The sequence below is a fragment of the Carcharhinus amblyrhynchos genome, chromosome 9 (genome assembly GCF_965287045.1).
Source record: "Carcharhinus amblyrhynchos chromosome 9, sCarAmb.v2.hapA, whole genome shotgun sequence".
In the NCBI taxonomy this organism is placed as follows: domain Eukaryota; kingdom Metazoa; phylum Chordata; class Chondrichthyes; order Carcharhiniformes; family Carcharhinidae; genus Carcharhinus; species Carcharhinus amblyrhynchos.
In genome coordinates this window covers 27,960,341-27,987,977 of record NC_137332.1, presented here as the reverse complement: position 1 = coordinate 27,987,977, position 27,637 = coordinate 27,960,341, and the positions used below count along the sequence as shown (strand labels likewise).

Below are 27,637 nucleotides of genomic sequence, written 5' to 3'. Positions count from 1 at the left end.
CTTCAGTCAGTCACCTCGCATAGATTTCTCAGTTAGCACTGCTGCCACAAAGCACCAGGGACCTGAGTTTGATTCCCGGCTTGGGTCACTATCTGTGCGGAATCTGCATGCTCTCCTCGTGTCTGCATGGGTTTCCTCTGGGTGCTCCGGTTTCCTCCCACATTCTGAAAGATGTGCTGGTTATGTGTATTGGCCACGCTAAATTCTCCCTCAGTGTAGCCGAACAGGGGCCAGAATGTGGCAACTAGGGGATTTTCACAGTAACTTCATTGAAGTGTTAATATAAGCCTACTCGTGACACTGATAAATAAACTTTTAAAAAATCTTAAAAACTTAACTTTTTGAAGGTGGGTAAACTACCTGCTCCCAGATAATTATCAATTTCATTTAAATTGAAGACTCTAAGCATATTTGCTATGTTTGTGTTAACTTGAGATTTTACTGAACTTTCAGATTACCACCATTAAAGGGCGCTATGACTATCTCTTACACACTAAAAGTTGCAGATGCCAGATTTGCTGGATTCTCCAAACTACTTTTCCGTTGGAAAGGAAGCATTTACAAACTATTGTACAAGGAATTCATTGTGTTCATCAGCCTATATTCAATATTCAGTGTTACATACAGGTAAAAGACATGTTTTTCCTCAGTAATTTAATTCTCCTGATCCTTCTTCCTTTGGTTCCTGCTAATATGACACTCTCTCCTTTCTGGTTCCACTTCCATTCAAAACCATACACCCCTCCTCAAATTAATGCCCCACTCTAATTATTCTTTCCTCTTCTAATTACTTGACTATGTTGTCACTTCCAAAATTCATGGCCCTCTCACCTGCAATTCCTCATTGAAATCCTTCAAATTAATTTTCCAGTCCCGGTACCTCACCACAGCTGCTTACACCTATATTAAGAATGCTGTGGCCATGAGAGCAATGCATAATGCTCCATATTCCTTGGACTCTGCAGCATTCTGGTGGGGATGGAGGAGGAGAATGTCAGTCAGGTGATACTAAGCTAAGCTAAGGGGAGGCACAGTGGCATAGCGGTTAGCACTGCTGCCTCACAGCGCCAGGGACTTGGGTTTGATTCCCAGATTGGGTGACTGGCTCTCCATGTCTGCGTGAGTTTCCACTGGGTGCCCTGGTTTCCTTCCACACTCTAAAGATGTGTAGGTTAGGTGTATTGGCCATGCTAAATTGACCGTTAGTGTCCTAAGGTGTATACGTTAGATGGATTATGCAGAGTATATGTGTGGGGGTATAAGGATAGGGAGTGGGTCTAGGTAAGATTCTCTGTCAGAGACTCAGTGCAGGCTCGATAAGTCAAATGGCCTCCTTTTGCATTGTAGGGATTCTATGAAATTCTTCTCCATCTAATTGTGGGCAGAATATATATAGCAAAAGCTGCTGTACATAACCCCCACTTTGGGAATTCTTCAAGGATCAATCACATAGACAGCCTTTCTCCCTCTATCATGAAGCCCACCGCCTTCATATTAGCCCACCTGCTCCTGTGTCATTGCCACCTCTTGACCCACTATCCCGATGGTTAGTCTCTCACCCTTCCCCTTCCATTAACACTAGTTCATGCAAAACTCTGGCCTGTATTTGATCACACACCAAATCCCACTCACTCCTTTCAAAGAACAAACAAAGAAAATTTCAGCACAGGAACAGGCCTGTCAGCCCTCCAACCCTGCACTGACCATGCTGCTCAACTGAACTAAAACCTCCTACTCTTCCAGAGACCATATCCCTCGATTCTCATCCTGTTTATGTATTTGTCAAGATGCCCCTTAAAAGTCACTATCGTACCTGTCCCTTAAAAGTCACTATCTCCCAGGCAGCAATTGCCACCCTCGGTGTAAAAAACTTGCCTCATATATTTTCTTTAAACCTTGCCTCTTGCACTTTAAACCTATGTCCCCTGGTAATTGACTCTTCCACCCTGGGAAAAAGCTTCTGACTATTCATAACTTTTCCTTGCTGGCCTATCTCAGTGCTTCATATTTATGTTAACCTTTAAGTTTAAATTTCTCCATGGCCTTGCACTTTCTTTACATCATGCTGTAGTCCCTTTTCCTCCAAATACAGTCTCTTAGTGGAACGCTCCACCCTTCCCCTTCATCCAGCATTAGTGGCTATTTGCAACAACTGTTTTAACTGCAGTAAAGATAATCAATTATTTTCCAAGTTGGTGACACTGTTATAGTGCATTCGGTGTAAATAATGGAAGCAGAATGCCATCAAATTAAACAATTTACCAACAGAAAATTAAATGGCTGGTCTATGCTTGTAGCTTCATTCTCCAAAACTGTCTGGTTGACCTACCAGTTATCAACTTATATGAATTATGGTGGCATTGTATGAATAGGTGGTATTTTGGCACAGTGGTTAGCACTGCTGCCTCACAGCTTGAGGGATCCAGGTTCAATTCCAGCCTTGGGTGACTGTGGAGTCTGCACGTTCTCCCCATGTCTATGAGGGTTTCCTCTGGGTAGTCCAGTTTCCTCCCACACTCCAAAGATGAGGCGGTTAGGTGCATTGGCTGTGCTAAATTGTCCCTTAGTGTGCCAAGATGAAAATCAGAGAGCAGGTTATTGCTATGGTGAATTATTTCTTCTACATGGAGGTAGACTGATGTTGATGAACTTGTAATCAAAAGAGACAGTTTGAATCTTCAGTAAATGAAATAAACAATTTAAATACCAACACAATGTGATTTCTAATAAAAACAAATACTACATATTATGGAATTGTAAAATAAAACAGAAAATTCCAGATACGCTAAGTAGGTCCAGCAGCATCTATGGAGTGAGAAACACTGTTAATGTTCCAAGTCTACATGATCCTTCGACAGAACAATTCAACAGAAGAGTTAAATGGGCTTGAAACGTTTCTCTCTCCATGATTTGATTTCTGTTTACTACAGTCAAGTGTATTATTGTATACGGGTAATGGTCTTGTGTTTGAGAATGTGTTTCTATTGCTGTTTCTTGTAGGTATTTCCTGTCACATGAACAGAAGATTATTTTCGAGAATGTGGCGACACATTGTGACAAACAGACCAGCCTTATCCCAATGTCATTTGTTTTAGGTCTGTCTCTGAAACAACTGAACACTACAATAATATTATAAAGGACAACAACTTGCATTCATATGATGTCCATTAATGTAAAAACTTCTCCATCTCCCTTACTTACATAATACCCTTCACATTCCAAGCTCTGCCCGTTGAAGTGGTGGAGGCTGCCTCGCTAAATATTTTTAAGAAGCGGGTTGATGGGTTTTTGATAAGAGAGGGGATTAAGGGTTATGGGGAGAGGGCGGGAAGGTGGAACTGAGCTGCGACAGATCAGCCATGATCTTATTGAATGGCGGGGCAGGCTCGAAGGGCCAGATGGCCTACTCCTGCTCCTATTTCTTATGTTCTTATGTTCTTAATCATCTAACCCCACCTTTCGACATCAGTATCTACAAAGTCCTCACCTTCAAATTTCACTCCACCTTATCTGACATCTCAGTCCACTCTGATATTTAAATATTTATTAGTTCACACCAGATATTTAAAATATCTGGAATTAAGAATCTACTGATGATCATGAAACCATTGTTGGTTTTCGAAAAAAACCCATCTGGTTCACTAATGTCTTTGAGGGAAGGAAATCTGCTGTCATTATCTGGTCTGGACTACATGTGACTCCAGAGCCACAGCAAAGTGGTTGACTCTCAACTGCCTTCTAAGGGCAACTAGGGATGGGCAATAAATGCTAGCTAGCCAGTGACCACAAATGAATAAAATATCTCTCTATTCCTCTGACTCTCAACTACCATTTATTCCCTATTTCTCCTCTCATACTGATGTTGATGAACTTGCAACGAAAAGAGACAGTTTGAACCTTAAGTAAAAGTACCTTTTGACGATTATGTCTTTCCTTCTGAAATTCTCTTTCAAAACCACTGTACTCTCTACTCTCGTAACATTAAACAGCACCCTACACTTAGACCTTTAACCATGCTCCTGGTCTCTTGATGAATTCCTCTACCTCCTATCTGGTATTCATATCCTTTTTATTTCAAGGATAAAGGAACTATCAGGGTTAGTCCATCCACATACTCTGTGTGATCCGCATTGTTACTTTTAAGAAACTTCCATAGTCTGTAAAGAATTTTTCCAGCTAAAAATGGAGACTTCTGTAAACAGGGTGAGTCAGGTGATTTTGTCCACTAAAAGAACAGTTTAATTCCAACTTGTTTTGAGATTTTTCTAGTCGCCCTATTTACTAAAAAATGATAGGAGACAAGGCAGAGAAACAGTACAGTTCACTAGAGGTTCTGTGCACTGAACTATAGACTGATAGGAGGGGATAAACATGTATGACAAGCTCCTGATGGGAAGTCCTGTTCCCCAAGTGGAGAACAGCAACTTCATTCTCCAGGGAAAACAGGAGGTGGGGGGAGTGGAGAGACACACACTTTCTTAGTTACAGGAGCCAGTTTAGTGGTGGCCCCTACTCTGTCCTCTGAACTGTGAGAGCTTGAATGCCGGTTGAGGAAATGAAGAGGAATAAACGAGGCTAAAGTAATAAATGTGATGATGATTTGCACCATACTTATAAAGCTGACTGTGAATGATTAACAGATGTTGTGATATCATTCAACCAAATAAGTATGGCCTTCATAAACGAGTGAAGTGTAATTGTACCTGGCCCATTACGCTGCCCTCTCTCTCTGTGGCCATTGTTGAGTCTGCACCAACAGTAACCTGTGACACTTAACACCCACCTCTCCCCCAGCAGGCTTTTATGTTACACTTATTATTAACCGTTGGTGGAACCAGTACACAAATATCCCTCTTCCAGATCAGCTGATGTGTGTGGTATCCAGTAACGTTCACGGTGTTGATGAGAGGGGCCGGATGCTGTGGCGCACGCTGATCCGTTACGCCAATCTCTCCTCAGTGCTCATTCTCCGCTCCATCAGCACCAGGATCCGAAAGAGATTCCCCTCCTTAGAGCACATTGTGGAAGCAGGTAACGTAACCCATGTTGTCGTAAAAATAATGAGTTGACATACATGTGAATATTCTACTAATGGATATCCTGTGGCAAAAAGTCAGGACAAAGCACATTCCGCTGACTGCATTAGTGATGCAGCTCCTGAGGTCTCTATAACCCCATGTGGTTAATAAACATCTGTAGCTCTAAATAGAGTAGCACGGTGGTGCAATGGTTAGCACTTCTGCTTCATGGCCCCAGGGATCCAGGTTCAATTCTGGCTTTGTGGAGTTTGCACGTTCTCCCCATGTCTGTGTGGGTTTCCATTGTGTGCTGTGGTTTCTTCCCACACTCCAAACCTGTGCAGATTAGGTGGATTCGCCATGTTAAATTGCCCCTTAATGTCCCAAAATGTGTCAGTTAGATGGATTAACTATGGGAAATGTGCAGGGTTACAGAGATAGGGTGGGGGGGGAGAAGGCTTGGCTAAGTTACTCTACCAGAGAGTTAATGCAGATTGATGGGTCAAATGGCCTCTTCTGCATTGTAGGGATTTGAAGATTCAGGATATTTCAGTTGGCAAGACAGTCATGAACAAGCGACATCACAACTGAAGCATCCATGTTCTCATCCAAGATGCTGATGCATACACTCTCTAGAAGCAGGGATCTGGGGAACTTTCAGAAGCATTAACCTGACTGAATCCCTCCCCTAAGTTTGCTCTGAGCAACTAATTCAGCATGAACCAGAAAATAACTGTCAGAATTTTTGATCTACCTTAGTATCAAAACAGCCTGGTATATTCACCCACTGAATCATTGGAATAACTTCCCTGATTCATCCAAACAGCATCATATTTCAGTAAAACACAGTATGCCACTGTATTTCTCCTCATTGGTTGACACTATGACATACCTGGGCTGCTGTTGTAACATTTTAAAGGATTCTCATCACCTATTTTCAAACATTTTGATCAGTTGCTCTTTGCAAACTAAGTCGTTATTGGATTTTTGTGAAGTACTGCACTGAATAGCAATTCTCAAAGGCAATTTGAAGAGATAGAGCTACTGAAATCATAGAAAAACTACAGCACAAACAGGCCCTTTGGCCCACAAGTTGCGTTGATCTTATCTCGACCTGAAATTATGAACAAATTGTTCAGGAAAGCTTAAATGAAAGCAACATACTGCGGATTCTGAAATAAAAATAAAAAATGCTGAAAAATATCAGCAGGTCTGGCAGGATCTGTGGAGAGAGAAACAGAGTTAACTTTTTGAGTCCCAAAACATTAATTCTCTTTTCATGAATGCTGCCAGACCTGCTGAGGCTTTCCATCATTTTCTGTTTACATTACAGGAAAAGTTAAACTTGCTTAAACTTGTGAAATGTGCACTCAAACAGAAATTCACGTAGTTTGTGGCTTAATTATAATATCCTGCTTTTTGGGCAAAAGGATATTAAAATTTATTTGTGCCCAGATAGGGCAGATATTCCAGTTTGTGTGCCATCAATTCGGCACAGTAAGTGAAGGAAATCAAGTGGGAAGAACCCACCCAATATTCAGTAATTGTCCAGATTCTCTTATGGACGTGAGCTCTATGGTGATTGTCCCTTTAAGGTCAACACAGCAAAGTAAGGGTCACCTGACCTGGGTAAGCAATTGGGACTGAATGTGGAATCGCCCAAGGTGAGGAAGGCTGAGACACTTTGGAAACAAACTACAGCCATGAGGCTGTACAATTCTTATCAATAAATACCTTTCATGTTCACTAATGAAGTTTTTGGAAGTACGCCTTTACAAGTTCCTTCCTATTCAATTTTCCTTTATTTGTTGTACCCATGGTGGCACAGTGGTTAGGACTGCAGCCTCACAGCGCCAGGTGCCCTGTTTCAATTCCCAGCTTGGATCACAGTCTGCATGGAGTTTGCATGTTCTCCCCGTGTCTGTGTGGGTTTGTTCCAGGTGCTCCGGTTCCCTCCCACAGTCTGAAAGATGTGCTGGTTAGGTGTATTGGTCATGCTAAATTCACCCTCAGTGCATCCAAACAGCCTCTGGAGTTTGGCGACTAAGGAATTTTCACAGTAACTTCATTACAGTGTTAATGTAAACCCACATATGATACTAATAAACAAACTTCAATACTTTATGTAGGAAATAGAAAATCAGCTCCATTATTATGTTGGCCTATCAACAACATAAATATATTCCTACTATGTATCTTTGTTGGTTATTCTTCTTTTCCAGGTTTTATGACCTATGATGAACGACAGAAATTTGAAAGTCTTTACTCTGATTTTAACAAGTACTGGATTCCATGTGTCTGGTTTACAAACCTAGCAGCCCAAGCAAGGAAAGAGGGGCGAATTCGGGACGATGTCACTCTAAGATTACTGATGGATACAAGTAGGATACCTCAGTTTGTGCAGCACGGTGGTTAGCACTGCTACCTCACAGCGCTAGGGATCTGGGTTCAATTCCTGCCTTGGGTCGCTGTGTGGGGGTTTGCAGGTTCTCCTGTGTCTGCGTGGGTTTCCTCCGGGTGCTCTGGTTTCCTTCCACAGTTCAAAGATAGGATTGGCGATGCTAAATTGCCCCTTAGTATCAGGGGGACTAGCTAGGCTAAATGCATGGAGTTATGGGGATAGGACCTGGGTGGGGACTGTGGTCAGCGCAGACTGAATTGGGCCGAATGTCCTCCTTCTGCACTGTAGGATTCTACTCTGTTCTAGTAGTTCACTGGGAAATTAGAAATGGTTGGAGTGGAGTGGACAATTCAGAACTGAAGGACAAATGGTTAATAACATGCAGCACTGTTTTTAATACAGGATTCTTCACTGGAATACCTGCTGCAGAGGGGTCAATAATATAATGACTTGCAGCCAATCCACTGAAGAGTTTTAGGCACCTCTAATTACTGGGTGTGAAGGCCTGAAGACTTCAGTTTTCCCAACCAGCTCAGCAGAGTTCAATACAGCCAACTAATGCAATGAGGTCTGCACACAAATGTGCCTTACTGATTTGAGCCCCACTAACTCATTTCTTGTGCCTCAGTGCCTCTGTGCTGTGTAGTCTATACTTTAACCTAGCTGAAGCACCTAAAAGGAGCATTCCAGTCACACAATACAAGGAAAGCCTTATTTAAACAACAAAATTAAATTCCGCCTGCCCTTCCCCGTCACTTCCTCTTTCTCCCTCTTCCCTTCTTCGGGAAGCTGCTGCTGATTAGATTCTGGCCCCTATCCAGCAAGTCCTGAACATTGTGCCAAGGTTCCAGAAAAATATGTGAATTTCGCTGAGGCCACATGAACTGCTAAGATCAGCTCTTTGGCATAGGGGCACAGTGGGAGAAGTAGTGTTGTGTTAAAGCACCAATGAATTGATGTCATTACATAATGGAAATCTCTCCTTTTCTCATTTGCAGGAATTGAATCGACATCGGGCGAAATGCAGTTTGTTATTTCACTATGACTGGATCAGCATCCCCCTAGTGTATACACAGGTCAGAATCCCATTGAATCATTAGAATCCCTACAGTGCAGAAAAAGGCTATTCTGACCATTCAGTCTCTTACCCAGACCTTCTCCCCAATCCTATCCCACACATTTTACCATGGTTAATCTATCTAATCTGCACATCCTGGGACACTAAGGACAATTTTTGCATGGCCAATCCATCTAGCCTTCAATTATTTGGAGTGTGGGAGAAAACCAGAGCACCCGATGTGGAGGAAACCCCACAATGACATGGAAACTCCACACAGACGGTGACCTGAGGCTGGAATTGAAGTGGATATGCCGGCTTTGGACTGGGGTAAACACAGTAAGAAGTCTGACAACACCAGGTTTCAGTCCAACTGATTTATTTGATAGTAAACTCACCAGCTTTTGGGTTAGCCCCTTCGTCAGGTGAATGGAGAGTTCTGGCCTCAGACAGAGCATGTAAAGTACAGACAGTTTACAGATTACTGATTAGAATGCGAATCTTTACACCTAACCTGCTGTTCAAGCCTTAAAGTGGCTAACAATGTGAGTGGAAGGAGCACTGATCACAGGTTAAAGAGATGTGTATTGTCTCCAGACAGTACAGTAAGTGAGGTTTTGCAAACCCAGGCAAGTCACGGGGGTTACAGATAGTGCGACATGAGCCTAAGATCCCTGTTCAGACCGAGCTCATGTGTGCGGAACTTGGCTATCAGTCTCAAATAAATCGGTTGGACTGAAACCTGGTGTTGTCAGACTTTTTGCTGGAATTGAACCCAGGTCCCTGGAGCTGTGAGGCAGCAGTGCTACCACTGTGATATCTGTGCCGCCCTCACTAAACCCCAATTCCTGATCCACAGAAATGAGAAAAGTCCTTCAATTACTCTACACATAATTAAGATCCAAACTTCAGTCTTTAATTTATGCTGAGTTAGCAGATCTGCAATCTGGATGTTAAAATTGGCCTTGGGACTCTAGGTTAAAACTGAAGAAAATAAGCTAGATATCCCCCTCTAGATAATTAGAAAGCCCTTAGAAGTAGTTCCATAGCCAAATACCCTATAATTTAGTTTGTAGTGCACAGGCAACGTGTTTATGTGTGCTGGTCCTTTAGTTGTCTTTGCACAAGCTGTAATGAAAAGGGGGCTTGTGGGCAGCTTAGAGGGATTGTTGTCTCATAACAGTCAGACCATATGCTGAATAAAGAGAAGATTGAGCTCTTTCAACTTTCTACTGCTATCAGTGTTCATTTATAGGATCATAGGATCCCTACTGTGCAGAAGGAGGCCATTTGGTCCATCAAATCTGCATTGACCACAATTCCAATTCCCTATTCCCGTAACCACTCATTTTTACCCTGCTAATCCCCCGATACTAGGATTAATTTAGCATGGCCAATCAACCTAACCCGCACATCTTTGGACTGTGGGAAGAAACCAGAACATCGGGAGGAAACCCACACAGACTCGGGGAGAATGTGCAAACTACACACAGACAGTCACCTGAGGCTGGAAGTGAACCTGAGTCCCTGGCACTGTGAGGCAGCAATGCTAACCACTGTGCCACCGTGCTGCTCCACTTGTGAATAAATGACCAACTTGAAAGAAGTGGAGAGTAGAAAATAGGAGAGGAAAATGGATTAAAGGAAATAGAATTCATAAAAGGTTTACTGAGCTATTTTTGATATTGGTCAACTCAGACCAATGTCACTCAACTGTTAATTATTTTTTGTCTCTTGTACAGGAAAGGGAACTTATTATCATAGGAACACAGGAGCAGGAATAGTTATCCAGCTCATCAATCCTACTCTGCTATTCAACTAGATCATGGCTGGTCATCTACCTCAATGCACCATCCTGCACCATCTCCATTTCCCTTGATGGCATTGGTACCCAGAAATCTATTGATTTCTGTCTCTGAACATGCTCAATGCCCTCTGGATTAGAGAATGCCAAAGATTCACCACCCCCTGAGTGAAGGAATTTCTCCTCATCTCAGTCTTAAATGGTCTACCCCTCATTCTGAGGGGTGTATCTCCTGGTTCTCGTCTCACCAGCCAGCAGAAACATCTAACCTACATCTACCCTGTCATGCCCCGTAAGCATTTTGTAAGTTTCAATGAAATCACCTCTCATTTTGCAAAACAGGCCCTGTTTCCCCAATCTCTCTTCAGGAGACAATCATGTATGATCCCAGGGATTTATCTGGTAACCCTTATTGTATCCCCTCTGTGACAAGTATATCCTTGCTCAGATAAGAAAACCAAAACTGTATACATTACTCCAACTGTGGTCTTACCAAAGTTCTGTACAATTGCAGCAAGACACCTTTACTCCTGTACTCAATCCCTTGTGTTGAAGGCGAACATACCATTTGCTTCCCTAATTGCTTATTGCATCTCCATGCTAGCTTTTAGTGACTCACAAACAAGGACATCAACACTCCCAACCTCTCAGTATCTAAGAAATATTCTACTTTTCTGTTTTTTTAGGGGGCAGCATGGTAACACAGTAGTTAGCACGGCTGCCTCACAGCGCCAGGCACCTGGGTTCAATTCCCGGCTTGGGTCACTGTCTATGCGGAGTTTGTATGTTCTTCCTGTGTCTGCGTGGATTTCCTCCAGGTGCTCTGGTTTTCTCCCACAGTCCGAAAGACATGCTGGTTAGGTGCATTGGCCATGCTAAATTCTCCCTCAGTGTACTCAAACACGCACCAGAGTGTGGCAACTAGGGAATTTTCATAGTCACTTCATTGCAGTGTTAATGTAAGCCTACTTATGACTAAGAAATAAACTTCACTTTACTTTTACTTTACTTTTCAACTGACGTAAATAATTTAACAATTATTCACATTGTTTACCATCTGCCATTTTCCGTAAATTTGGAAATATATTTGCTCCCCACATCCATATCATTGACAGATTGTGAACAACTGTGGTCTCAGCACTGATGTTTGCCATACCCACTAGTAGCAGCCTACCATCCTGAGAATGACTCATTCATTTCTACTCCTTTGTCTGTCTGTTTACCGATTCTCAATCCAAACCAGTATATTACCCCCAATCCCACACGCTTTAATTTTGTTTACTAACCTGTGTGGGACCCGATAAAAAATCTTTTGAAATTCCAGGTACACCACATCCACTTGTTCTCTTCTATCAATGCTACAAGTAACATCCTCAAAATGTCCAATATGTTTGTCAGATATGATTTCCATTTCATAAATCCATGTTGATTCCATTGAATCATATTATTATTTTCTAAGGGTGCAGTTTACAGGAATCAGATAGAGAATCTGGTGAACTAGTGTAGCAACAATAATCTCTCCCTCAATGTCAACAAAATGAAGGAGATTGTCATTGACTTCAGGGAGCATAAAGGAGAACATGTTCCTGTCTACATCAACGGCATTGAGAGCTTCAAGTTTTTAGGTGTCCAGCTCACCAACAACCTGTCCTGGTTCCCCCATGCTGATGCTATAGTTAAGAAAGCCCACCAATGCCTCTACTTTCTGAGCAGTCTAAGGAAATTTGGCATGTCAACTATTACTCTCACCAATCTTTACAGATGCACCATAGAAAGCATTTTTTCTGGTTGTATCACAGCTTGGTATGGCTCCTGCCCTGCCCAAGACTGCAGGAGCTGCAAAAGGTCATGAATGTAGCCCAATCCATCACCCAAACCAACCTCCCATTCACTGACTCTATCTACACTTCCCGCTGCCTCGGCAAGGCAGCCAGCCTGAGGTCACATACCAACTGACTCAAGAACAGCTTCTTCCCTACTGCTGTCAGACTTTTGAATGGACTTACCTTGCATTAAGTTGATCTTTCTCTACACCCTAGCTATGACTGTAACACTACATTCTGCACACCCTCATTTCCTTCTCTATGAACAGTAAGCTTTGTCTGTATAGTACGCAAGAAACAATAGTTTTCAGTGTATGTTAATATATAAGAACATAAGAAATAGGAGCAGGAGTAGGCCAACTAGCCCTTCGAGCCTGCCCCACCATTCAATAAGATCATGGCTGATCTGTCGTGGCTCAGTTCCACATTCCCGCCCTCTCCCCATAACCCTTAATCCCCTCTCTTATCAAAAACCCATCAACCCGCGTCTTAAGACAATAATATATCAAATCAAATCAAATGGATTCAAACATTTCCTACTACTGGTGTCAAGCTAACAGGTCTGTAGGTGTTGGTTTCCTCTCTCCCTTCTTAATAGAATAAGTGTTATTTTCCAGTCTGCAGGAACCTTTCCAGAGCATCCACCATCGCTATTGCCACCTCCTTCAATACTCTAGGATGTATCTTATCAAGTCCAAGGGATTTATCAACCTTCAATCCAATTAATTTTTGCATAGAATCATAGGAGAATCATAGAATCCCTACAGTGCAGAATGAGGCCATTTGGCCCATCAAGCCTGTACTGAAAACAATCTAAATTTTTCCAGTTCCTCATTTTCACGAGTCCCTTGGTTCACTAGTATCTCTGAGATTTTCTGTCCTTCCCTCTGTGAATATAATAACAAAGTAAATGTTTAGTTTCTCTGCCATTTTTCTATTCCCCATCATGAATTCTCCTTTGCCTGTAATTGACACATCTTACCACGTCCTCGCCAATCTTTTATTTTACCATCCCTTGCACCCTACGTCATACCCCCTTCACTGAAATCAGCAGTTTATTGTATGAAACAGGCATTTGTCCTATCATCCACTGACACTACATTGGCATGGTTTGTGGGACTTGCATTGCATCACATTTCTGTTAGGTAGTTGTGTTGGGATATCATTCATTGAAATTGTGGTGCTTTCAGTGAATTTTCATTCAATTTTTGACTTGTATTTGGTGAAGGTTCACTTCAGAAAAAGATGTGCGCACTTGGCATCTTCTTGAACCATTGCTTGTGAACTGTCAAATTCGAATCCAGAGGAGTTACCTGGAATTTAAAACATTAGGTTATGTGAATAAGGTGACACAGTGGTTAGCGCTGCTGCCTCACAGCGCCAGGGACCCAAGTTCAATTCCGGCATCGGGTCACTGACTGCGTGGAGTTTGCACACTCTCCCCATGTCTGTGCAGTTTTCCTCTGGGTGGTCTGGTTTCCTCTCCAGTCCAAAGTTGTGTGGGTTAAGTTGATTGGCCATGATAAATTATCCATGAGCGTCAGGGGGTTAGCAGGGTAAAATGTGTGGGGAAATAGGGCCGTGGTGGGATTGTGGTCAGTGCAGACTCGATGGGCTGAATGGCCTCCTTCTGTACTGTAGGGATTCTATGATGATAACAGTGTTAAACAGGAAAGATCTTTTCCTAAGTATTTACACAGTCCGCATCCCTTGATTGGTGACTGTCTCTTCTGTTTTACTTTTCCACAGGTGGTTACTATTGCGATTTATTCCTTCTTTGCCTTCTGTCTGATTGGACGCCAGTTTCTTGAACCAAGAGCAGGCTATGAAAAAGATAACATTGACTTTTATGTTCCCATCTTCACTCTACTGCAATTCTTCTTTTATGCGGGCTGGTTAAAGGTCAGTCAATTGGATACATGCATTTTAAGGGGATGGATTGGGGGAGGTTGGATGACAGTTATTTGCATGAAAATTGAACAGATATGCTTGCTTGGGTCCTCCTATTTTTCGTATCTTTTCCTTATTCCTCACAAATATAGAGCAAGTTTTTTTATGTAGGCCAATAATCCTAATTTTACCTTCCGACTCTATTTCTTCATTCTCTGCCTGTCAGCATTGTTGAAACAGCCTATTCCACACCAAGCTGAACTTTCTAGAATCTCTACAGGGTAGAGAGAGGGCATTCAGCCCACCCAGCCTGTACCGACAACAATCCCACCCAGGCCCTATCCACGTAACCCCCTTGCTAATCTCCCTGACACTCAGGGGCAAGTTAGCATGGCCAATCGATCTAACCCACACCTAATCTTTGGTATCTGGGAACAAATGGACCATCCACCGGAAACCATGCAGACATGGGAGAATGTGCAAACTCCACATAGACAGTGACCCGAGGCTGGAATTGAACCCGGGTCACTGGTGCTGTGAGGCAGCAGTGCTAACCACTGTGCCACCATGCCACCCCTAACTTGAATATCTTGCAGCTCAACATTGACAAAACTGAAACCATTCTGTTTTGCTTCTACCAGAAACTTTGCACAATGGCTGAATCTCAACCAATAACCCTTAAGTCATGTGCTGAGTGATTATCACTCTCTATATACAGTCTATCACTACAACTGCCAAATTTCACCTACAAAATATGTGTCTTATCTCATTTCCACTCTTGTTAAGCTCGATACATTTGTTATTTTTGGACTGAATATTTCCAACATCTTCCCCAATGTGATTTCCTCTTTACATAAATCCTAATTAATTCAGAATTTCTCTCCTACGTAGTATTCTGCAAATGCTGCTGACCTTCTGAATTCCAACTTAATTAGTTCCAATTCATCCAGTACTCATCTGTCTGCATCCAATCCCAACATTCAGTTAGCTCCGAGCTCAATCCTTGTCGATCTCCATTTGCTTCTTGTTCCTTGGTGCAGCAATTCTAATATCATCGAATCTCACCATAGATCTTGTCCTTTACTATCTCTGCAAACTCTTCCACTATTCCTGGTTGATCTAGCTTGCATCTGCCTCCCTCTGCTTCACATTACAACAGTGACTACAATTCAAAAGTGTTTCATTGGCTGTAAAATGATTTTGGACACACGGAGGCAATTAAATAGTGTATGTAAATACAAGTCTTTCTTTGTTACCAGCGAGGGCAAGAGGATCAGACAACTTGCCCCACACTCTGGAACTCACTTTAAAATGAATTGTCTTTTTGTATCTCTCTCTTGCCACTTTACTCTTTCTTAAACTCATCCTCTTAAACTACATTTTCAGTCATCTTCTCTAAGCTTCCTCCCCTACTCTTGCTCAGGTTTAATGTATTTCGCTCTTGTACTCCACAATGTCAGTGGCTGGAATTTTACTGGCCCGCCCGCCACGGGAATCGGAGCGGGCGAGGGCCATGGAAAGGTCAGTTGACCTCGGGCAGGGTTTTATGGTTTTGACTATAAGGTCCCACTCAATATGTTCAGCGAAATGGAAAATTGGCAAAAGCAGAACAAAAATAGCCGTGGACGCAAAAAATAAGGGGGTTTTATTTCTTCATTCTTAATCAGGTAGCAGAACAGATCATTAATCCATTCGGAGAGGATGATGATGACTTTGAAACAAACAAGCTGATAGACCGCAATCTTCAGGTACTTCATTGTAGATTTGGACAATGGCCACTGCAATACCCTCCCCTCCCCCGAGCACACAGGGGGCATCAATCGCCTCCACTCCTACCAGTGAGGTCATCACGTCTGGTTCGTAGCGGCGACCATACATGATCCTCGCCGGGAAGGATATCTCACTAATTAGATTTAAATCAGCCAATGCATATTAAATCAGCCTCGTGCCCGCCATCGTGAGTGGGCGAGAAACTGGCCGTGAGCCACACTTTTCGCCTCTCGCCCGACCTCATCACGCCGATCAACCGGCGTGGCCAGCTGGTAAGATTGCCCTCCTTAGCGTTTTCTTCGCTTTATTGCAAATTAGTGCTTTCGTTTTAATCAGTAGTTCATTTTAAAATGCCGCTGTTCTGTCTGTCTTAATCCACCCGAAGAATAGGAGGTTATGCAACTGGCACAGTGCTGTTTAAATTGCCAGGAGTTCACATATTATAGATTGTCCACTGGGACAATTTTGTTTGGAATAAAGATTGTTACACAGTGTTGGGGTAAAGAAAATCAAATGGGTATTAGAACAATCAGTAAGTAATGTTACTATCTAATAATGAATAATAATCATGTACTACACTGAAGGAGGTCAGGGTTTTTGATAAGCAAGGGGATTAAGGGTTATGGGGAGAGGGCGGGAATGTGGAACTGAGCCAGGACAGATCAGCCATGATCTTATTGAATGGCGGGGCAGTCTCGAAGGGCCAAATGGCCTACTCCTGCTCCTATTTCTTATGTTCTTATGTCAGGTCATCAGGTCCATGCCAGCTTCGCGCTAAACACACATTTTGGATCAAACTGACTCAGTTGGGCTCGGCTACTCACTGTGCTGCCTGTGACATTGCTTTGCTCCACCAAACGGCTTCTGATTCAGCATAGCTCCTATCTATGCTGAAAATCTTTCAGGCAGCAAATCCCCCGTATTTTGCACAGAACAACTCAGTGCTCCACTGGAATCAAAACACATCTCACAATATTACAATAGGACAGAAGGCGCTCTTCTAGTTTAAGCTTATTGATTAGTCACAAGTAGACTTACGTTAACACTTCAATGAAGTTATTGTGAAATTCCCCTAGGTGCCACACTTTGGGAACACTGAGGGAGAATTTAGCATGGCCAATACACCTAACCAGCACATCTTTCAGAAACCAGAGCCCCCGGAGGAAACCCACGCAGACACAGGGAGAATGTGCAGACTCCGCACAGACAGTGACCCAAGCCGGGAATCGAACTCGGTCCCTGGCATTGAGGCAATAGTGCTAACCATTGTGCCATCATGTTGTTCTTCTAAGGTTAAGGGTATTTGAGTCAGACCTAGTTCCACCCTGTTGATAATTTCCCCAATGCTTTAGTAAGTTGCTTTAGTTTTTTTTCCTAGAGCGCTATCTCAGGCTTGTTACTAATGTATAATGACTAATTTACACATGTTGCAGTACAATGCCGGATATGTGAGAGGTAAAAAAAATTATTTTATTTGTTTAAATATTTTCATTAGATAATTGATACTTAATTTTTAATGTTAGGTATATATTGGAACTGTTTGACGCAGAATGTAGAAAAAAATTCCTCAGCATTACCCACCCTCACAATGAGCACGAAACCATCAATATATAGAATGATGTTCAGAGTTGTGTTTATCTGTGCAGGTCTCCTTTCTCTCTGTGGATGATATGTACCAGAATCTTCCACCCATGCAGAAAGACAAGTGTTGGAATGAAGCCACAGCTCAGCCTCCTTACACCATCTCTACAGCCAGTGAGACCCACAAACCATCATTCTTAGGACATGCGGACAGTGAAGATTCTATTTCACATATTCATCCGAGTGATCACATAGTTGGGTGCGGGAGGGGGGGAAAACAATGAAAGAAAACAAGTTGTCAGAGGAAATTAAGAGGTAACGAGATTTGGAGTTGATGAGAGCAGTGAAATCTATTAAATCGCTTCAGGCAGATTGTCAGCTTTTGTTTTAATCATCACTTTAATTAAAATCACTCTTTGTTGCTGCCCATCTTTTACACATTAATCAGCGGAGCTGGAGCAGAGTACATGGTCAGTGATTGGTAGGAGCTAGGAGAGATCGTCACAAAGATGTGTAGGTCACAAGATTGAGGAAATGTTGGAGAGGAAAAGGTGCTGAACATAATGTAAGAACTCGGAGTAAGAGTAGGCCATCTGGCCCCTCAAGCCTGCTCTGCCATTCAATAAGAACAAGGCTGATCTTTTCATGGACTCAGCTCCACTTACCTGCTTGCTCACTATAACCCTTGATTCCTCTACTGTTCAAAATTTTATCTATCCTTACTTGATAGTATCATAAAGATAATGGGGACCAAAGGGCAGTGGCACAGTGAAAGCAAAACCTAAAACAAAATGCTCCAATGGGTCTGCTCCAGCTCTTAAACAGCATATAATATTACATTCAGCATTACAACAACATAAAGTCATTACATTCCTACCTCTCTTTAATTCTGAAGAGTCACAGCGACCAGAAATGTTGTCTCTCTCTCCCCATAGATTCTGTCAGAGATGCTGAGTTTTTCCAGCATTTTCTGTTATGCTTTCAGATTCCAGCATTTGCAGTATTTCGCTTTTAGTTAAATTTGCAGTTGGACCCAGTGGCATCATATTATTTACCAGAATGAGGAGATAGTCCTTGCTGCCGACTCAGGAAACGAGGGGAAAAGATCAAATTGGTCAGCTTCCAGACAGTAGTGAACTGGGTGACTAAATGCTCAGTTTTTGCAATTACCTCTTAAAATTCTTTTGTCTGGTACAGAGCACATACCATCTCTATACCCAGCAATTCTACATCCTAGCTCAGCGAAGGGAACTTCATACACTTTCCAGGTGAAACATGGATTAGTTTCTTTATTGTGAATGTATACTGTATACAGTATGCTGTATTCACAGGTCACTATTTGGTCTCTTCTACATTATGGAGAACAAATGCAGACTGGGTGATTGCTCACTGCAAGCTTTAACCCTGCACTTCCAATCGCCTAGCATTTTAATTCTCTGCCCCAAGCTCCAGCATGGTTTCAATGAAGCGCAACAGAACCTTCAAGATCTTTCAACCTTCCTAATTCAAAATGGAGTTCATCCATTTCAGACCATAACCACTGCTCCAACTTGTCCATATTTGCAGATTCTGCTGCTTTCATAATTTACAGGTTGATTCTTTAGTTGTTCCATTTGCAAACCTTTTTAACCTTATACCATCACTATTGTCATTAAACATTCCTGCTTCCACGCTATGACACTTCTTCATTCTTGTTCACCCTCCTCCCACTATTATCATCCCTACATTTTTCCAGTTCCCATCTCCAGATGCTGCCTGACCAAACTATTTCCAGCGTATGTTTTTATCCAATGGATCTCAATGGGTTGACACAATACTAATGAATCTCCAAAAGGGAGAGAGAAGTTGGAGTTTGGCCAGTTTACTGCAAAGCTTCCACCAGTATAAAGCTTCATAATTAGCTCACCTCATGGAGAATAAATCCATGTACCATATCATAAATTACAATGTACCATAGCATAAATTGCAAGACCCATTGTACTTTTGCATCAGTTATTCGCATTTAGGAGTATAGAACTGCAAAATTAAGTTACTAAACACAGTGCAGAATTTATAGCATTTAATAGTCATCAGAAAATAGGGCCTGTTTCATTACTGGGTCCTGGACTAATTTCTGAACGCAATTCCCAGCCATTAAGTTTTTACAATCCCAGTCCAACTTTAAGAAATGAGAAGGATGGGCTACAGATGGGAACAGGAAATCAAAGAAATAAAGATGGTTTTCTACCCAGAAAAATGAAAACTTATGTTTCAATTTTTATTGCAAAGTGAATTCTTCAGCTTTTACTTCATATTGCAGCGTGATTGACAGCCCAGTTCTCAACAGACAGGTCGAGCAAGAATCAGAAACAGAACTCAAGGTGCAGACTCCCTTACTCAGTCGCTTCCTTAATGTTACTGCCTCACCAGCTATTAGTCTGAAAAACCTGGGCAGGACCAATCGAGGGGCAAATTTGTTATGCAAGCATGTGGACAGTAGTTCCTCCAACTTCCAGCCGAATGAATTTGATTTGGTGATGTCCATCAATGAAGAGGACTCAAAGTGAGGATCAGCACAAGCCCAGTGAACCTTCTAGCACTGGCATCATCAGCCTCAAGGTTCCTCAGATTTAAAGCATCGAAAAAGGGACTAACTTTGCTAATTACAGTAGAAAACTCCAATGAGAAATCCTTATCAGAATGGTCTGTCCGGACATAACACTACTATATATTAAATTTTTGTATTTTAACTCATGACAGGCCACAGCTTTAATCACGCTCAATCAACTTGCTTCAAAATAATTTAACTTGGCTCATGGAAAACAAGTTGCCTTTAACAAATCCGTGCTAACTGTCCCTGATTTACCCATGCTTCTCCAAATAGGAATTGTCTCATGCATGAAGTATTATATAGCTAAGAAGTACTGACATTGTTCCGAAGAGATTTAATTATAATCATTCTTGAAAAATGGCTATTCTTGCTCATCATCTTCCCTCTCAACAACCTTCAGATTCTTGACAGAAGCAAGCACATCTCATCAAAACCAATTTGCTTACCCAGTTCCATTTGTAAATTGTAGGCTCCAGATACCACGCTTATCGGATGAGGTAACCTCATTTAAACCAGATATAGCTCTTCCAGAATTCCTTTAGGGTAGAAAGCATTGTCGCCCTCAGTTTCTCTAGCTGCCTGTCCAAAAGTTCTTCTGTAGTAATAGGCCTTTAAGGTTGCAATCACCCATTCACCTGAGAAACTGAGACACTTTTTGATGGTAGGAAGATCACCTTGATTTTATCAATGGCATGGTGGTTAGCACTGCTACCTCAGCCTCAGGGACCCAGGTTCAGTTTCAGCCTTGGGTCAGTGCGCAGTTTGCACATTCTCCCCATGTCTGCATGGGTTGCCTCCCACAGTCCAAGATGTGCACATTAGTTTGATTGGCAAAGATTTGTAAACTACAGGGCTTAGTAAATACATGGGGATACAGGCTGGGTGGGATTGCAGTCAGTGCAGGCTTACTGGCCTCCTTCTGCACTGTAAGGGTTCTATGATCCTATTATCAAGAGCCATAGGATGGCTTGAACTTCCAACAGGAGCAAACCTCTGAAGGCAAGATAACTTGCCTTCAAAAAGTTGGACAAAAGTATGATGTAAACTAGTTTTTAAAAATTGCTTAGTTTACCTATGCCTTGCTCGTTATGCAGTAATCCTTCAGCAGCCTGTCGATTAAGAACAATATACAAGCACCAACTTCACTTTGGTATCACCTGTTGTATTTTCTCCACGCAGCAATGTCAAATTACCCTTTGCTGCTGTAAAGCTTGACATTGCCAAATGCTGCCTTGGGAGGCATCCCTTCTCAGAGTAAACCAGTCTCATTAATATACATTTGCTGGGCAGTGGATTCACTATCCTCAGTGAATTCATTTGTTTCAGCAGTCACAGTGGCAACTTCCCAATTTTAGCACATTTATGTTGCAAACCAGCAAAAGCATTAAAGTTTTTGTTTTAACTTCTACCAGTCTCAAACCTCTTAAGTTTTTCCTTGTTTAAAGAGTTAAACAGGCATATAGTGTTGCTACTCAATTCAGATGGCTAGCCATGTTTCCATATGCATAATTGCCTATTATTTTTACTTCATCTAACAGAGGCCAAGAATAGTTAGTTGACCAGTTAGTTTAATTATTCTCCCATTTTTGCTTGCAAGCCAATACCTTCAGCATTATCCAGTGCAGACTGGTTTTCAGATTCCAGCATCTACAGTAGTGCCCTTCACATCTATTTATCAATTGTCCCACTATTTGTAAAGTACAGATTTATAATTCATCCCAACTAAAATATACTAAGGAGATTACCCAGTGACAAAGATGAAGGGACAGTATGTAATGGCTAGTGGCAGGCTGGACAAGTTTAAGTAGTAAAAGAGCAAAGGTAATTAAGAAAACAGGTGCAAAATAAAAGATGCAAAGCCTCTAAGTACATAAGAGGCACTCTATAAAAATGAATGCTGTTCCTTTGGAGGAAGAAAACTAGGGAGCTAATAGCAAAGAAATGGCAGATATTAAACCAGTATTTTGCCTCAGTTTTCACTGGACACTGGTACTGCAAAGGAAGGGATGTAGAGCAAGCATCAAGAAAAATATGAATCAACTACTAGGACTTAAAACACATGTCCCGAGAACCTACATCCTAATGTCTTGTAGCAATAAGAATAATGGACCCATTGGTTATGTTCCAAAATTCTCTGGGGGTGGGAAAGGTTCCAGTGGATTGGAATGCTGATAATATTATTCAAAAAGGAGGCAGAAATTAATTATTGCCAGGTTAGTTTAGCATGTTACTGGGGGAACATAAATTCCATCAACATTGTTGGAAAGTCAAAATGATAGCTAAATCATGTTTGATGAAATTGCTAAAAACAAGTGGATAATGGTGACCATGTCACATATCCAGACTTCATTTACTAGAATTGGCTAACAAACAGAAACCAGTCAGGATACATTGTTTATTTCAGGTTGACAAGATGCAAATAGTGGATTGCCACAGGGTTTTGAACACAGGATCCAGCCATTTACTATATGAATGACTTTGATGTCAGGATAGAAGGTACTATAGCCAGAGACAGTTGATAACAAGTAGGGCTCCAAATGAGGTATATATGTAATCAGGGGATGACAATGGTTCCTCTGAACTGTCTACTCCAAGTTAATACCAAAGGACATTGTGTTGTGAAATATGACATTGCACAATAACCAGACATTTAATATAAAATGATTTATTAAGCCACTTTCAAATTAATTTCCAGAAATATAGGCATTGATTTTCCAACTCCAGTTGCTTCACCTGATGTAGTTCCACTCAGCCATGGGCTAATCCTCACACTGGAAGAAGAAAGTGAAATAGTTAATGCAATAGCAAAATTTGAACCAATTATGTCAAATAATCCTACTGACAGTACTGCTCACGTAAAGACTGTCAAGTCTTTCAGGTCAGACTATGGATCTGTCTTCATGCAAGTAGCATGACACTATTTCTGAATCTTCAGATTACTAAAACAGCATCACTAGTTCAGTTGCAGAACTGGACAATGTCATCATCATTAGATTAGAAAAGGTTGACCGTGACAAGCTGGCACTTGTTTTAAAGTTTTAGAAGCCTCACTAAAGTCATTACTCACCTTGGAAAAGCCTTGCTCTGTATTCATTCCTTCAGTTTCCTTCACATGATCAAGGGGGCTGACAGAAGTCTAAGTGATCAAAGGAGACCAAATATCATTCTAGTGTACAACTGGCCCAATAAAGTGGCTTAATTTATTAAATATCCAGACTTCACAAGGGCACATGGGTCATTTACTAGAATTGGCTAACCAGAAACCAAATCAGGATAAATTGTTTATTTCAGGTTGAAAAGATGCAAATAGTGGAGTGCCACAGGGTTTGAACACGATCAATCCAGCCATCCTGTGTTGAAGACAATTTTAAAGACAATTCAAATGCCAACTGCTGCTCATTGCCAATCCTGGACAATTTCAAAAAAAATGACAGGTCACAAATGAAAGAGCGAGTCCTTTATGAACAGGTTCAAATCCAATGAGTAGTGCTGAGGCAGCAATGTTCAACTATATTTTAGCCATGCCAAGTCTCAGATCATTTGTGCATCACCACATTCAGTGAAAATTCAACCATTCAGCAACTATAGTTATGACTTGGACACAGGACTACTAAAATAGATGATAGCAAAGATCCAAATGAGATCTACATTATAAAGGGGGCTGACAGTGACACATGGTTCCTCTAGATACAAAACAGATATTAGGAGGTGTCTTTCAGATCAAGTCTTTTGGGTCAAACCAATTAAACAAATTACATTCGGACAAAGAAAAAGGGAGCAGCTATACCAGGACATTGAGGAAATAGATTAACGAATAATAGTCTGATAAAATATGGAGAACAGGCAGTTAAGTGAAGTTGAGACAGACAAAAATCAGCTATGTACTGTATGGTAGAGCAGGTTGAAGGGGTGAATTACCTACTCCTAGTTAATACCAAGGACATTGTCCTGCATTACGTTTCATAGAAGGAAAAATGGCCACATTTAAATGAAACTTAAGCCACTTTCCAACTAATTTGCAGAAATATGGTACTAATTTCCCAACTCCAGCTGATTCAATTGATGCAGCTCTGCCAAGCATAGGCTAATTGATTACTGGGAAAAAAGTGCTAATAAATGAAATATAGCAAAATCTGAGCCAATTATATAAACCTATAGACAGTGTTGCTCATGTAAATGCTTGTCAAAGTATATTCAAACTCATGCAAGTAGCAAATGAAAACTCAAAAGGATGCCATTTTCAACCTGCAAACCCACTTCAGCTCAATTGAGTGTTTCAACACTGCTTCACTGACACCTCAACCATTTCCAACTCTTCAGTTAGAGTAGCATCATTATACTTCAGTAGCAGAACTGGATAATGCTTTCATCATTAGGTTAGGAAATGTTGACCATGACCAAGATACACCATTTTAATAGATACTGTTATTACCTAGCACTTTTAAAAGCAACACCACAGGTCATTACTCACCACAGAAAAGCCTTGCTCAGTATTCACATTCCTGTCAAACTGAGAATGTCGATGAGAGGTCTAAAAATGAACAAAGGAGACATTCATTTGTTTACAACTGGCCTTATGTCCTAATGCATTCAAGCGCACTTATTTGAGGGACAGTAGAAACACAAACGTTCATTGCTAATCCTGGACAACTTCAGAAAAGTAACAAGTCTTAACACCAATAATATGATGACTTCCAGCCACTCCACTGAAGAGTTTAAGTACTGGGCATGAAGGCCCGAAGCCTTCAATCTTCTCAACAGACTCAGCAGAGTTCAATATAGCCAACTAATGCAATGAGGTCTGCACACAAATGTGCCTTACTGATTTGAGCCCCACACTAAATAATTTCTTGTGCCTCACTGCTGTATAGTCGATACTTTAACCTGGCTGGAGCACCTGAAAGGAGCATTCCAGTCACAGTGCAAGGAAAGCCTTATTTAAATAACAAAATTAAATTCCATTTCCCCTTTCCCATCACTTCCACTTTCTCCCTCTTCCCTTCTTCAGGAAGCTGAGTCCTGCACTGCTGCTGATTAGACTCTGGCTCACCTTTTCCTGGCCCCTATCCTGCAAGTCCTGAACATTGTGCAAAGGTTCCAGAAAAATGTGAATTTCACTGAGGCCACATGAACAGCTAAGATCAGCTCTTTGGCACAGGGGCACAGTGGGAGAAGTAGTGTTGTGTTAAAGCACCAGTGAATTGATGTCATTACATAATGGAAATCTCTGCTTTACTTATTTGCAGGAATTGAATCACTAGGCAAAATGCAGTTTGTTATTTCACTATGACTGAATCAGCATCCCCTAGTGTATACACAGGTCAGAATCCTATTGAATCAATAGAAGCAATTTCCAAATCTTCAGATTACTAGAACAGCATCACTACTTCAGTAGCAGAACTGGACAATATCATCATTAGATTAGGAAAAGTTGACCATGACCAATGCACACTAATAGACATTAGCTGGCATTTGTTATAAAGTTTTAGAAGTTTCACTAAAGGTCATTACTCACCTTGGAAAAGCCTTGCTCTGTATTCACATTCCTCGAGTTTCATTCACATGATTAAGAATGCTGACAGAAGTCTAACAGTGATCAGAGACAAAATATTAGTGTACAACTGACCCGATGAAGTGGCTTAATGTATTGATATTCAGGTGCACTGTTTTAAAGACAATTCAAATGCAGACTGTTCATTGCTAATCCTGGCCAATTTCAAAAAATGACAGGTCACAAATGAAAGAGCAAGTGCTTTATGAACAGGTTCAGAATCCATTGAGCAGAGGCAACAATGTTCAACTACATTTTAACCATGCCAAGTCCTCAGATCATTTGTGCATCACCACAAATTTCAGTAGAAACAACCATTCAGCATCTATATTAATGACTCGGACACAAATACTAAAATAGGTGACAGCAAGCAAAGATCCAAATGAGGTACACATGATAAAAAGGGTTGACAGTAGACACGGTTCCTCTAGATACAAAAATTAGGAGGATACCAGAACATTGATGAAATAGATTAACTAGTAACGGTCTCACGGAAAATGGAGAACAGGCAGTTAACTGGGGTCGAGACAGACAAAATCAGCTATGAATGTACTGAATGGTAGAGCAGGTTGAGGGGATGAATTGCCTACCCCTAGTTAACAAAGGACATTGTACTGCATCACATTTCGTAGAAGACAAATGACCAAATTTACATGAAATTTGGTAGGCCACTTTCAAACTAATTTCCCAACTCCAGCTGCTTCACTTGATGTAGCTCTGCCTGAGCATAGGCTAATTGATTACTGGAGAAAGTGTTAATTAACAAAATATAGCAAAACATCAGCCAATAAATATTACATAAACCTACAGACAGTGTTGCTCATGTAAATGCTTGTCAAAGTATATTCAAAATCATGCAAGTAGCAACTGAAAACTCAAAAGGATGCCATTTTCAACCTGCAAACCCACTTCAGCTCAATTGAGTGTTTCAGCACTGCTTCACTGACACCTCAACCATTTCCAACTCTTCAGTTAGAGTAGCATCATTATACTTCAGTAGCAGAACTGGGTAATGATTTTCATCATTAGATTAGGAAAGGTTGACCATGATCAAGATACACTATTTTAATAGATACTGTTATTATCTAGCACTTCGAATTGCAACACCACAGGTCATTACTCACCACAGAAAAGCCTTGCTCTGTATTCACATTCCTCACGTCCTCATTGTCCTTCAAACAATCAATGTCGACAAGAGGTCTAACAAAATTAACAAAGGAAACATTCATTTGTTTACAACTGACCAAATGTCTTGATGCATTCAAGCACACTTATTTGAGGGACAGTAGCAACACTAACCTTCATTGCTAATCCTGGACAATTTCAGAAAAGGAACAAGTCTTAACACCAATATGACGACTTCCAGCCACTCCACTGAAGAGTTTAAGTACTGGGTGTGAAGGCCCAAAGCCTTCAATTTTCTCAACAAGCTCAGCAGAGTTCAATATAACCAACTAATGCAATGAGGTCTGCACACAAATGTGTCTTACTGATTTGAGCCCCACACTAAATCATTTCTTGTGCCTCACTGCTGTATAGTCTATACTTTAACCTGGCTGGAGCACCTGAAAGGAGCATTCCAGTTACAGTGCAAGGAAAGCCTTATTTAAATAACAAATAAATTCCACCTGCCCTTTCCCATCACTTCCACTTTCTCCCTCTTCCCTTCTTCAGGAAGCTGCTGAGTCCTGCACTGCTGCTGATTACAGATTGTGGCTCACCTTTTCCTGGCCCCTATCCTGCAAGTCCTGAACATTGTGCCAAGGTTCCAGAAAAATGTCAATTTCACTGAGGCCACATGAACTGCTAAGATCAGCTCTTTGGCATAGGGGCACAGTGGGAGAAGTACTGTTGTGTGAAAGCACCAATGAATCGATGTCATTACATAATGGAAATCTCTGCTTTTCTTTTTTGCAGGAATTGAATCACCAGGCAAAATGCAGTTTGTTATTTCACTATGACTGGATCAGCATCCACTAGTGTACACTCAGGTCAGAATCCCATTGAATGAATAGAAGCAATTTCCAAATCTTCAGATTACTAGAACAGCATCACTACTTCAGTAGCAGAACTGGACAATGTCATCATCATTAGATTAGGAAAAGTTGACCATGACCAATGCACACTAATAGATATTCGCTGGCACTTGTTT

General features: G+C 41.4%; 1 protein-coding gene and 1 long non-coding RNA gene across 12 annotated transcripts in view; one reads left to right on the top strand and one right to left on the bottom strand.

Annotated features, from left to right (window-relative positions):
* Nucleotides 1-475: 475 nt before the first annotated feature.
* best4 (bestrophin 4) lies at nucleotides 476-19,890 on the top strand. The gene is made up of 9 exons (XM_080196542.1): nucleotides 476-627; nucleotides 3,001-3,095; nucleotides 4,798-5,031; nucleotides 7,241-7,416; nucleotides 8,418-8,495; nucleotides 13,853-14,005; nucleotides 15,661-15,741; nucleotides 17,410-17,557; nucleotides 19,625-19,890. Exons 1-9 carry the CDS (start codon nucleotides 476-478, stop codon nucleotides 19,888-19,890), a joined length of 1,383 nt encoding a protein of 460 aa, XP_080052668.1.
* A 2,514-nt stretch (nucleotides 19,891-22,404) lies between these two features.
* The window catches only part of LOC145347674 (uncharacterized), a 42,491-nt gene continuing 37,258 nt past the window's right edge, over nucleotides 22,405-27,637 (bottom strand). For 5 of the 11 annotated variants that reach the window (XR_013887845.1, XR_013887844.1, XR_013887843.1 and 2 more), the window contains 5 exons: nucleotides 26,610-26,685; nucleotides 25,450-25,520; nucleotides 24,406-24,465; nucleotides 23,002-23,070; nucleotides 22,409-22,705 (listed from right to left, as the gene is read on the bottom strand). This is a non-coding gene — a long non-coding RNA (uncharacterized LOC145347674). Of the gene's footprint in view, nucleotides 22,706-23,001; nucleotides 23,071-24,405; nucleotides 24,466-25,449; nucleotides 25,521-26,609; nucleotides 26,686-27,637 lie in introns of all 11 variants that reach the window. The other 6 variants (XR_013887839.1, XR_013887842.1, XR_013887850.1 and 3 more) reach the window with 5 other exon arrangements.

Excerpts from the sequence above, each read along its gene's own strand:
- best4 (XM_080196542.1), top strand. The coding sequence starts at position 476 with ATGACTATCTCTTACACACTAAAAGTTGCAGATGCCAGATTTGCTGGA. Across the intron at positions 3,096-4,797 it reads CCCAATGTCATTTGTTTTAG|GCTTTTATGTTACACTTATT; the intron begins GTCTGTCTCTGA and ends CTCCCCCAGCAG. Across the intron at positions 8,496-13,852 it reads TCCCCCTAGTGTATACACAG|GTGGTTACTATTGCGATTTA; the intron begins GTCAGAATCCCA and ends ACTTTTCCACAG.